The sequence below is a fragment of the Pollachius pollachius genome, assembly GCF_949987615.1.
Source record: "Pollachius pollachius genome assembly, chromosome: 16".
Taxonomy (NCBI): Eukaryota; Metazoa; Chordata; class Actinopteri; order Gadiformes; family Gadidae; genus Pollachius; species Pollachius pollachius.
In genome coordinates this window covers 12,350,395-12,364,103 of record NC_136949.1, presented here as the reverse complement: position 1 = coordinate 12,364,103, position 13,709 = coordinate 12,350,395, and the positions used below count along the sequence as shown (strand labels likewise).

At 43.5% G+C, this 13,709-nt stretch overlaps 1 protein-coding gene across 1 annotated transcript in view; it reads right to left on the bottom strand.

Annotated features, from left to right (window-relative positions):
* Positions 1-2,059: 2,059 nt before the first annotated feature.
* The window catches only part of scara5 (scavenger receptor class A, member 5 (putative)), a 51,764-nt gene continuing 40,114 nt past the window's right edge, over positions 2,060-13,709 (bottom strand). Inside the window, exons 11-12 of the mRNA XM_079753764.1 lie at positions 8,344-8,532; positions 2,060-5,015 (exon numbers count right to left, since the gene is read on the bottom strand). Of these exons, the coding sequence (XP_079609890.1) occupies positions 4,882-5,015; positions 8,344-8,532 (323 nt within the window). The 3' untranslated portion in view covers positions 2,060-4,881. The remainder of the gene's footprint in view (positions 5,016-8,343; positions 8,533-13,709) is intronic.

Sequence of the window (13,709 nt, the reverse complement as noted above, 5' to 3'; positions counted from 1 at the left end):
GTTTATGAATGCTTGTGTGTAGCTAAATAAATGTGTTTTCTTTCTTTATTTCATCGTGTTTTCGGGGTACCAAAAATCAAAACTTGCCAAATATTTAGTGACATAATCCAAGTGGACCACACAAGAACGTGCTTTTTATATCAACCAGACAAGCCAAAAGGCAGTGAATTAAAATAGGCCCATAGGTGTGCTAAAGTCGGTCTGTTCTTCTCTACACCTCACCTTGCTTAACCTGGCCTCTGGCCAGGTTAAGACTGTCCAAGGACATCTAATGCGATGGCTTTATGATAATCTGACTGTTCCATCCCTTTTCCAGACATATGCAACAGGAGAAGCCCATGAACTTGAGCTAGTTACAATGGCTGCATCCAACCGCCAATTGGGTGGAATCAGCAACACACATAAATACATTGAAATATGAAATATGCTATTGAAAGCACACACACACACACACACACACACACACACACACACACACACACACACACACACACACACACACGCACGCACACACACACACACACACACACACACACACACACACACACAGGCAAAAATATTCAAAAATTCCATGTTCTGAACAGCAGACAACACCCAATAACTAAAGGTGGGCCATTTGACATATAAGAAGCAGATTCAGTACTGTTTTTTATATGTTGTGTTCTTTCTTAGAGGAGATTTACTACAAATAAACACTTACCTCTGTGTATTAACTGCTACAATGCCATACCACGAGATTTACCACATGACATGTGTTCATCAGATGGGTATTTGCCCTCCAGCCTACAGTAAATGCAAAAAAGAGTCTGTATGGCGGTACAAGCATTTCATCATTAGCAGGAGTCTGCAGCGGAGAACGCGGTTTGGATGGGGAGACTCTAGTGTCTGTGTCTCACCCACCCTCTCTCTCTCTCGTTCCTCCTGTCATTCATCGCACGCTCCCTCCAAGGGAAAATGAGATCATGGTTGTGTGGTGGGTAGGTGGGTGGTTTCTGCCACCACATGTTGTGGGAGAGCTTAATAGAACAAGGCTGGGTGGGTAACACTCCCCTCAAGACCACTAATAAAACAACACAAGAAAGACGGGAACAGGGCCACGGGTGAGGAGGATGCATGGGCTGCTTCCGCCGCAGCCTGTTGTCATGTCAGGTCAAACAGAGAGCAAGGAGGGCTTTCACATGTTGTTCAAATGATAACGTTTCTTGCAGACGTGTGTGAGTGAAGATATGATATTGCATTGGCAACAACATGGGCAAGGACAACAAGGTCAAAGACAACAAGTTCAAAGACAACAAGGTCAAAGACTTGATCCACAGTCAACCCTTCTTCTCCTCTATCTCCCTGGGGGAGCCTAAATTACTCCTCAATCTGTGTTCCCAGGGGATGTTACCCCTATTGGGTATGTTGTGGGTTAATATCCCCCCGGGGGTTTTGGTACAACTCCAGTGAGATGTGTCGAAAGGTCAACCATGGTCAACCTTAACAGATACTCTTACCTTTGGTTACCTGTGGTCGTACCAATTCATGGTGTAGCAGATCAGAGCCTCCCGTACACAAAAAACAAGCAGTCACCCTAACATATTTATCAGCCTATAGGTCACCCTGGTTTTATATCCTTTTCGGACATCACCTGTGTTTCATCAGTGTCATCATGTCACATTATCTAAACCTCAAACAGAGCATTGTGTATGTTCTCCACAGCATGTGGAAACATTCATAGCAGTTAATCGCTGCCCAGTGCCGTCACAAACACACACACACACACACACACATACACACACGCACACCCAAAAACAGACGCACAAGTCTTTGTTGACTCCCTTGTCTTTCGGGTCATCTGCTTTGGCTGACGTCTGAGTTAATGTGCAGAGGTAATTTCCATTTGTTGAAATAAGCAAGGCCACCTGTTTAAACAAATCTAAAGTTTTATTATTTCAACAGTGAATATTACAGCATCTAAATGGTACAAGTCAACATCAGATATCAAAATATAAGCATTTTGTGTATTATTCTTTTGGCGATAAAGTTCAATGCTTTATCAATGAACCTATTGGTGTAACACTGAATGACTTACTCTTCTTTTTGTTTGCATGCTGTACATATCTATCAATAGATATTGCATATCTATTTCAACTCTTATGACCAGCACAATGCAAACATGAAAACATATATATAAATCAGTATAGAATACTCTTGGAAACATCCGTCCCAAGGGTGTAGTAGTACATGTCTTCTTAATCCAAATGACATACAAATCAAGGACCCATTATCCAATCGTAAAAAAAAAACCAAGGGCACTCAAATATTGGTCCAAGGAAGTACACATTGGAACAGTTAGGAACACTGTGATTTAGTTAGGTGATCAGCAATGTGTGGTATTTTCCATTTCAAAGGCCTTTTATGCATGGCATCTTCAAAGCCCCTGTCCAAGCATCTTCGGTAATTTGATAAATCGGGGGTCAAAGCGAGGATCAGAGGTCACAGACAAATCAGTAAATCCCATCAAAGCATTCTTTTTATGCGTGGATACATTATTCGCTATGAAAGTCTTCCTTCAAACACATGCATCTTTTCGAATGGAAATGAACTTGGGAAATAAAGAAGTGCGTACTACAGATTACATTACCAATACTTCTGTGAAAAACTTTCCCAATCTCTCAAATGAGCCAATAGACTTGTACAATATCTTTAAAAACATATGAAAAAAGGCAGAAGACACATAAGCAGTTCACAATGCTGTCTTTGAAACAATGTGGACCGACAGTGATGATAAACAATGAACGATGGCCACAGTACTTCCCCAGCCATGTCATAGGATGTGCATACAGTATCTATTATAAAACACCCGATACATCTACTGTCCTTGTGCTACCTGGAATTGCAACTGACACGGTTACATTTATTATAGGCGTAAACGACATACACACCTCCCTTAGTAAAAATCTATTTTCATCCTAAGATAAATTGATGGATGGGAGGGTGGAAAAATATACAGGCAGAGCTGGACGGTGTCTTTGGCTGTCAGTGCAGATGAACATTGAGGGTTTCCCAGCTGTTGCTCCACAGTCAAAGCCTTCTTATCTTAAGACCTCCAAGCAGAGGACAGAGGTCACATATCGGACCCCTTATTTCCCCCTTTGTTTGTGTCATCTGGTCACAAAAACACAATCCGTAAAAAAGTGGGAAACTGTGTGTGTGTGTATGTGTGTGTGTGCGCGTGTGTGTGCATGTATGTATGAGGAGTGCATGAAGTGTCAAAGCACGCGTTACGCTGTGTCAAATGATTGAATTCAGCAATGAACATGACAGTTTGTTTTTGTCTATTAGAAAAGGCACTCAGACTGTGTCGCAGCTGCCAGTGGACTGTGCACTTTGCTGCTAGGTTGTTCTACTTGTATCTACCCCAGGTACTAGCATTTTAGTAGGTATTTAAAATGGAAAAAAGGCACACACTTGGCAAAACCATGAGTTTTCTGTTTTCAAACAGGATATATTTAGTTTTTTGTTAATTTTAAAGGCTTCTACAACTGATGGTCAGCTGTCATCCCAATGTTAAACTTTTCGGTCGAGCTTTACACATGCAATTCCTTCTTAATGTGTCAATAGTACAATCATTGGTAAACGGATGTCTTCATCAAACAACCAATGCCTGTATCCAATGTACAGTACATGCATAGTATTTTGGTACTACGCAATGCACTGCCTTTGTTTTGGCAGCTATGGAGCACATTAATGTATTGCAGAACTGTCTTTGGAACTGGAAAGAAGGGTCTATGAACACTGCATATCACCCATCAGGAGTCAAACATGTATCACTGGCCTTTTAGACTATGTTGATCTTTACATTTCCCTTTGAAGCCTTTAAAGACGAGAGAAACAGGAAGACGTTAGTGTCATCTCTTGAGTTCTGGAAACTTGGTTGTTCTTGGCTGGAAGACCATGTCTATGAAAGCAGCACTGTGCAAAAAGGAAAAGGCTGCAAGCTTTCTTGGATGGCCAGGGGACATAAAAGCGAAGGCTTGCTGTGAGATAAAATTCAGCCAAATGATTGTCCGCTCTGTTTCCATTTTCTGTCAGGAGCGAGTGGGGTGGGGTTGGGGTGGGGTTGGGGGGGGATGCGCAACGTTCATTCAGATCAACTACTGGGCTGTAGAAACAGACAGAGAGGACACTGACAGACCCACAGTAGTAAATCGTATGAGGCAGCGGTCCATGTGTCCATCTGGTCATAATCATCCTTCCTCTTCTCGGAGTATAAAAGGACGCGACACCCCTTCGACAAAACAACGTCTGTTTCCATGTGCCAGATCTACTTTGTCACAGGGTTTATTGAAGTTCATTTGAAAGGAAAAAAAGTTTTACGCTTTGGCTGAGCCTGCGTAGGTAAGGGGAGAGTTCAAAAATAGTTAAAAAGCAATTAATAACATAGCCTAATAGTGCTGGTGAAATTAGTTGCCGACAAAAAGACAGTCTGTTCTATCAAGGCGTTTTCTTTTGAGTTTATATTTATGTAGGTGTTTCAACATTGTTGACGGAAGGACCACGTATTGGTCCTTAGACAACGTGAGAAGCCCAGATTCCATCAACACCTCCACAAATACTGGCTAAGGATAGAGTTTGCGCTTTTGGTGTGTCGCATAATGCAGCTGTAAAGTGGTACACGTTTGCAGCCAATATACTGTGTCAAAAGTTGTGACAGTGAGTACTTCATCAAGTTGAATAACACTTGAATGGTAAAGGTTAATGCTGCTGCTAGCAAGTTAGTGCGTAAAAATGGCTGTAAAGCTATAGTGCACCCAACAAGCTAGCTCAGCGAGCTAGGTGGCTCGTAGGAAGCTTGCAGGTGTTTGAGGAGGCGCTTTGTGAGTCGCTAGGAGGATGCTAAGTGATGCATGTCACACCGGCGTCCTCGATGTGTCCACAGTTGTTTTTTCCCCAGCCTGGAAACTTGCACTGGTGAATGCTGAGCTCTGTACCAACGCAGGCGATGTCGTCCATCCAGATCAGACCAGTACCTGCAAGTAGAAGAACCAGAAAAGATCTGTGGTTTAATGCAACTGGAAGTTATTTGCAAGATAGGTTGTTCAAGGTATTCAAGGTTTCCTTTGAATATTGAATATCTACGGATCAGCGTTTAAAATGAAAGGAGTGGAGTGGGTAAAGTCCTTTTTTCCTTCATCCTCTCTTCTGATCCCTCTGTTTTTGGGTGCCCAACACTCCCTCGCTACATCATCTTATAGACAAAAGTTCAGGCAACCCCTCTTCAACCCTTATTTTTTATTATTCCCAGAATCCTGCCTAAATTTCTTCCACAATATTTGTTTCCAATTCCAATTGGAAATGTCTTGGATTTATCAAGACCAAAGAACAACTGAATATTAAATTACCACTGGGCTAGGGCCAGTTGTTAATCATGCACGCTTTTCTACAACGTAAGTGGAACTTTACTAGGTATCCGTGAGGAATGAGAGATCCATACGCAATGGGAGGTAAACGGATTTGGAGCTTTTGCATTTGTGCCTTACAGGAACAGCCACTTGGAACACATAGAGAGATGCGGGAAGGGTTAACACTAAACCTTCAACACATTTTTTTTTTCATTGGTAGATATTACATGGTGATCCGTCCAAAGGTTGATGGATCATGGATCTCAGTAGGGCACTCACTTGCAAATCTTCATTTTAGTTTTAAGGTCCCTAAATCTGAGAAACCCTGCTGTGTCTCACTTGGATACAGTTTGGATACAGTTACCTGCACACGCAAGTAATGACACACTAATACCAACGACAGATGATATTTTTCTCAATGGACGTTGATTAATTGCGCCACTAAAAAAACGAAACGTGAACCACGTCCTGTCATTAAACCGATTGACTTGTGTGTGTTTGTGCCCTGACTTGGATAACCATTATCGTTATCCACCATTATCATCATCATCATGACGAACTGTGAGTGGAAACACAAAGGTTCCAACTGAAGTTATGGCTCCATGGTTCCTACAGCTTTATAGCTGAGAGGCCTGGATAACTGTGGCCTTCTTCTGGCAATGAACAGTTCCAGGCACTGAAACTTGTGTGTGCACACAGCGCATACGTGAGCGCTGCGATATAGCCATTCATGTCGGCGGTTCTGACCTCTTAAGGCATTGGGAGTGAGGTCAACCCTGGAGGCCTTTTCTCCCTCCATTACACTAGCAAGCTAGAGTTAAATTGCGTGTGTTTGTGTGTGTGTGTTTGTGTGTTCCCGGTGCTGCCTGTTTCAGCTGGGTTACGTTCCACTACATTAAAATACTCCTACAGAGCTTCCAAGATTCCAAGATGGACTCCAACAAACGTAATGTGTCAAAACACTGTGTAGTCACTCTGAAAATAGTGCCTAAAAGGCAGAAGAACGCTCACAGGAACGGCCTATGCTGTGTGGAAGGGGGAAAGGTGCACAGCATGTGTGCGTGTGTGAGAGTAAGTGTGTGTATTAGGTATGTTGGGCACTGGGACCGCAGTAGCCAAGATGGCTGTAGCTGTGCATAAAGCCCAGCTGTTCTGGTCTGCACGTGGCCAGGGTTTGTTTTGGACACACACACACATACACGCACACACACATGCACACAGGCACAGAGACATATAGGTACACACGCACACGCACATGCACACAGACACAGAGGCACACAGGCACACACAGGTGCACACACACACACAGACGCAAACACACACACACACACACACACACACACACACACACACAGGCACACACAGACCTTTACACTGTTTTCTCTAGGGTACAGCGGCTGATGGATGTGCAGGCTGGGGCTCCGTCAGCCTTTCAGCAAATTCATTATTCTTTACGGTTTGTTTATGTCAATACGTTACACCGCAGTGATCTCGGGAGTTCTCGACATACAGAGAGAAACAATAAAACCAAATGGTACTTGAGGAGAAAAGGAGAGTTGTTTTATTAGGACCTAATGGCCTTTAAATTAACTTCCCGGTAAATCTGTGACGACGTGCTAGGCTTACGTCGGGGAACGCGTTGGTTGCTTTGTTACTCTGCTTTATTGCTTTCCGTGGACTGTCATGCCTGGTTCTGATCACAGGAGGTTGGGCCAACGCCCTGCTTGCCTTTCTGTTGCTTGATGGCTTTGAGTTGGATATGGAAACAAACAATGTCTCAATGTGATATAGGAGCTAATAGGAGGTGAAATACGCTGAGCCCGTGGAACGCAAGACAATGGTAAAATAGTAAACAACTCCTCCTGTCGACTCCTTGTTGTCAAACCGAACCGTGTCAAGGGTGAGCGCTGGGAGGCTTCGGAAAGACAATACGGAGAAGCTTTTTGAAGTATCAAGATTGAGAGCCAAGTTTCAGCCTTGTAACGGATGTGTGCGCCTCCCTCCATTATTTATTATAAAATATATGTGTATTGGAATTGCTGTGTACTGAACGGCTCTCGGCCTCTGATAGTGAATATTTTCTTCGCACTCATGTTCCTCTGGCAAACTTTTCTTCGCTTCAGTATCACATTTTTCCAGACATGCTTTAATGACTTGGCCTCCACGGCGGGCACTGAATGACATCATGGCGATCCGAGGACGGAGGGAGAGCGTGAGAAGGACGGAGAGGAAGAAAGAGACAGACAGGGCTACGATCTCCGAGGCTACAACTTGACGACACTTTAGCTTGCCAAACTTCCCCATTAAAAGTATATATTAACCTCAGTAGTATTGTGAAAAATACCCACTGAAGAAAATGGTATAAAATTGTCACTAAAACAACACGTAAACATCGAGGCCCTGTTTTTCACAGTATATACGTTATACAACATCACAATAATTAGATTAAGATTTCACACAACACGTGTATGAAATGCAATTACTTATTATAGTTTTTGGCTCCAAACGCTTAATCACGCTAGGTGAGTTGTGTGTCGACTAAACCATTTGAACAGAAGTGCATAAGAATCTATTAATAACATGTCACAGTGGAACGATGTGGATTTCCCTCTACGCAGCTTACTACATGTGTTCCTGGTAAAATAAATGCCATTCCTTTTTCAAACACTGCATTCATCATGATGGAGCTACTAATCCTGCCGCACTCATATGTAAATAGTGGCTCCGTTTGGCAAAACACAACTGGGACATTGAGACGGCACTGCAACATGTACAAATTTGGAGCAATTATTCTCTCTAGACCTGAAGCTTTCCCTGACAGATTCCCCCTGTTACTGTTCCCCCCCGCCCCCCATATGAGTTTGATATTGTGTTTTTTTTCGGAGTTTCGGCTGAAACTCGATGCAATTCATCTCAACCTACTAACGGTCAGTCCGGTCAGCCCCGGGCTCCCTACCCTGTCCGAAGCGTCCGGTCTTGTGCACGTCAGTGGAGCGGCGGTACCCCAGCATCCTGCAGACCACGTCCCCGTCCTTTTGGTCCCAGGAGTCGTCGCACACCGTCCCCCAGCGCCGCTCGTGGAACACCTCCACGCGGCCCTCGTGGGGCCCCGAGCCGTTCACCAGCCTCACCAGAGGTTCCTCCACTGGGGGGGGGGAACAAACACCCACACACAAAGATGAACAGTTGCACAAAGTTTGTCACAGTGACAGCTTTTTATTTGCGTGAGTATGTGCCCATATTTCGGATAACACTCTAATCCATGTGCGATTTGAAAACACGATTTCGCATGCACACAGGCTTTTATTAGGAACAAATATTTAGCATCTGATACTTGACAATAAAAACAAGGACATATATTTTCCTTGACCCTTATGGCTGAACTATTTTACAAGCGCTCAGATGTTAACTGAAGCCCAAATGACATAATCACAAGCTGCGATGGGAAAACATTTCCATAAACAACTAAAACTGCCTTTGATTTTATTAGAGAAACTAGTTAACTATGAAAAACCCTGCTGAATCCTGTCCTGTTCTTTACTCTTGGGTACCTCTCGATCAAATGTGTAGTGTTCCTGTATCTGCAGACCTAAACCGGTTGGTTGTGCGGGTAGATTGTGTGCATACTTTGTATTCTGCTGTACACTGTGTGAAGGTGTGAATGAGATTCTAACATCTTGGTGGACAGAGTGATGCATGTGTTTATAAATTGTAACACACACGATCAATGTTTAAAAACAACACACGGCTTATCGCCTTTTTCTAAATTGAATTGAAGAACTTCGGGAGCACATTTATGACATTAAACATATTGACACAATGAAAAGGAACACACACAGTCACTGTGTGTGTGGGTGTGCAGGTATGTGTTATAGATACATACAATGAAAGAAATCAATACCAGCAGAAAATGTTCATACATTGTGAAGGATCATTCTCAGTGCAGCAGCTGCATCACAGCCGCCTGTTGATATATCTCCATATGGCAACCAACATACATAATCTGTGTGTGTGTGAGTCTGTGCGTGCGTGCCTGCATGCATATCTGCGTGTGTGTGTTTTTTGCTGGTATGTTTGTGTGTGTATGTGTTCGTATGTGTGTGCATGTGTGTGAATGCGTGCATGTGTGTGTGTTTGAATGTGTCTTGCACTATCTGGCTCATTCCCCATCCTGTCTTTACACTCAGATGTACACACTGGCTGAGTGCTGGTCTCTGGGACAGCGTTCTCTGTGCTGTGGGGCCCGAGCAGCAGCGGAGGGGCCGGGATGATGAAATGCTGGAGAAGCAGGGCCAAGCCCACACTATCTAGACAGGATGTGGGCCTCATCAGACCATCATACATGCACACGCGTCTGATTCTCACTAGACCGTCGTCATTCATTACATAGCATGGAATGATATGTTATTTAACAACATGACACACTTGTCAGTGCGTTGCAGTTATTCCAATGATATCAGAGTGATGTTTGCCATTTTCTCTTATTCTTAATCCTATTTCTCTTATTTTATTTTAAATAATAGAGTTTATGAGTAAAACAATAATAATATAATAGTATTTAAGTAAAACAAACAAATAGAGGGACAATGACGGACTACTGATAGAGATCAAGTAAATATGTTATCTAACTTTATTGACCGAGCACCTTTCAGAAGAAATCAAGTTGAAACCACAGATTCAATTATAAAATAATCAATGTTTCCCTGCTGGGTTCAAATAAATAAAAACATAAATATAAAGAACTGGGATCATTTGGAGTCAACTTTTAGTGAAAATGCGGAGGAGGAGGAGGAGGAGGAGGAGGAGGAGGAGGGGGAAAGTGAGGAAAGTCCCGAATGAGGCCTGTCTATGTGGAATTCCAGGACTGGGAATGAAGGAACAGACAAGAGGGTGGGGGGAGATACTAATGTGAACCACATTGTACATATATAGCACTGGGGGAAAGGGAAAGGGTGTGGAGGGTTAATATATAGAAATCACTGAGCGCTTTCAAATGGTACCTCCAGCAGAGGTGTGCCTGATTTATATCATACCTTACAATCCAAGAGCATCAAAGGGTGACACATTGAAGGAGAGCTAACATCAACATCGAGCACATTTTCTTTTCGGTCCTCATTCCTTCCTGCACACTTTGGATTTATTCTGCTATGATGGATCTGAGGGTTGATAGGGGGATTTGTTTACTGGGAACACTCTTGGTGAATCAAGTTGAGTTGAGAGAGAAGAGAAGGTGTGTGCAGGAGAGAAATACCTAAGATGTCATAACTCTACATATTAGTTTATCTTTATGGAATTTGTGTTTCTTCCACGCAAATATTTTTTTAATTTACTGCAGACCGAAAACATGTGCTACATATTGCACATATTGCGTATTATGCATGCATATTTGCAAAACAGCAATCCAAAAGTTTGACGAGCTAAAAAATACTGTGCTGTACTTCTCGTTTGCATTGGTGGCTGTTGGAAAATCTTTGCATGCACATATATCTGGGCCAGCATGGACACATTTCACACAGATATACGCACGAACACACACACACACACACACACACACACACACACACACACACACACACACAAAGACAAATGACCAATTATGAAAATACCATTCTTTCTCCTCAGAGATATGAGTCCAATCCTGCAAGGGCCCCACCATATTTCTCTGCAATTGATTCCTTCTCTAGGGAATCTGACAGCTCCCGCACATACTGTAGGACATGCTTTCCAAGAAACCCAGACACACACACACGCACACACACACACACACACACACACACACACACACACACAGACACACACACACAAACACACACACACAGACAACAGGCCAGCACACTCCCCCTTAATTTGTCCACTTGATTTCCAACTACCTTTATCGCTGGCTAAATGCGAAATGTACTTTTCTTTCCTCCTCGTTTGGTAGAAGATGGAGAAACTAATGGTGCATAGATGTGGAAGAATGCTGCTTCTCCAGTGATGAGGGAGGAGAGCTATCAACCAGCAGTATCCTTGGATAAACCACAGCTTGTTATTCTAAAAATAAAGTTTATTCTTACTTATTTGCTGTCAGTGTCCTAGTGAGACCAGGGCACTTCTTTCTCTTAAATTTATATTTGATAGGATTTTGTGTATTTTGGGACAGGAGAGTCGAGACAGAGAGGGAATGACATGGTGTATGACCACAGGTTGGAATCAAACTGTGCATCTTTCCTTCCTTCCTTCCCAACTTCCTTACTTCTTCCCTCCTGCCTTCATACTGTGTATTTATAATACTTTTCTCTCTCCATCTGACTTGCTTTCATAACCTTTAACGGGGCCAGGGACACTTGGGCCTGATATTACAAATGTTTGTCTGGCGAGAGATGGAGAGAGAGAAGGAGGGGGGAGGGGGAGAGGGAGAGAGGGAGTGAATGTGAGAGGGAGGGAGGGAGGGAGAGAGGGAGGGAGGGAGAGAAGGAGGGAGGAGGGAGGGAGGGAGAGAAGGAGAGAAGGAGGGAGGGAAGGAGAACCTGGACGAGAGTGGAGTGTATGGCGCAGAGACAGACACTAACTAGAGCCGTGTGTTCACAACGTCCCACCCTAAAAAACAATAAAGAGCTCAATCTTTCTTGCGGTTCAGTAAAGTGCGTCTCAGCGTCTCCCTCTTCCCTTCTTCATTAGAGTAAAGGAACAAAGGACGCACAAAACGACAAACAGAAATAATAACACAACATTTGTATTCTTTTTTTATCGGGATGTTATCGTTGTTTTGTGCAACAGAAAACAAGGAAATTAAAGAAAGACAGGGAGAAAGAAAAAAGGCAGAAAGCCAGAAATACCGAGGCAAAGGAACCAAATGAAGCCCATTGTCTGATAAAAGCCCTTCTACGCTGCAGCCCAGGGGCCCTGCCTCTCAAGGGCCCCGTGGACCCCAACTCTTTCATGGCGACCTATGGACATGGGGGGCTGCAGAACCTGAGCCATATGGTTGTGTGTGTGTATGTGTGTGTGAAGGGGGGCATGGGAGTGTTAAAGTGAGGGTGTAAGGGTCTAGAATAATGCTAAAGTGACTCTGGCTTCTTGGGACATTGGCGTACACATTTTCTATCTTATCCCTCTTTTATTTTTCTTGGATAGTATTTTCCAGAGTCATCAAGACTACTATTAGAATACAGTAGAGATGGCATTAGGGCCCCAGTGTAGTCACTCTCGCAAACACACACACACACACACAAACACACAAATGCACACACACGCACGCACGCACACACACAAATGCGCACGCGCGCACACACACACACACACACACACACACACACACAACCTGTGCAAACAAAAAACCCGTGCTACATACATTGTGTATTGCCTGTTTGCCGTAAAATAATCCAACAGATTGAGTAGCCAGAAAATACTGTGTGCTGCACTTTTCGTGTGAATTGGTGGCTGCTTGAAATATATATTTATGCACATGAATCCAGGAAAGTATGGACACAATTAATACGCATTTACTCACACACACACACACACACACACACACACACACACACACACACACACACACACACACACACACACACACACACACACACACGTGAGATTGGGCATGTGGAAGGGCAGACCTCTCTGCAGGGGCCTCTAATATTGCAAAATAAGATTTGGATGTGAGACTAAACCACTTGGGAGAGTTTGGGGAGGAGGAGGGTGATGATAAGGATGATGAGGAGGATGTCATAGAGTTATCCAAACAGTTCCCGTTGGCCCTGGTTGGAGAACCAAATTAATCACGTCGGATTGACCTTGTGGTACTGTTAATTTTTTTTTGCCTTTCTTTCTCTTCACCAAGGTTTTTGGCTACAAACCTTGTGTATAAAACGATGGCTACACTATCATTTTATACACAATCCCCTTGACCTTCTCTCTCCATCACACACACACACACACACACACACACACACACACACACCCACACACACACACACACACGTTTAAGTGTGATGCCATGCGCTCTGTCTGTTTTTGTGGGTCTGTGTTGGAACCTCAGCCTCACATCGTAGATACGTCACATTTTCGAGCGATGTGCTTTTCAAATGTTCTGCCCGAATGTTCGGCATGGCACTGAATTCTGCTCAATAAAAAGTACACCGTGTGATCATTCGCACAGGGTTTCATTCTAGACAGTAGACACCCTAACCCTAATAGGTTCCCAGTGTGTTTGTGTGCGTGTGTGTGTGTGTGTGTGCGTGCGTGTGCGTGTGTGTGTGTGTAATATTTTAATTTTGCCATAAGAGCATTCATATATGCCATTAGTAGCTAAGGCCCATTAACAAACCACAACCAACTGAT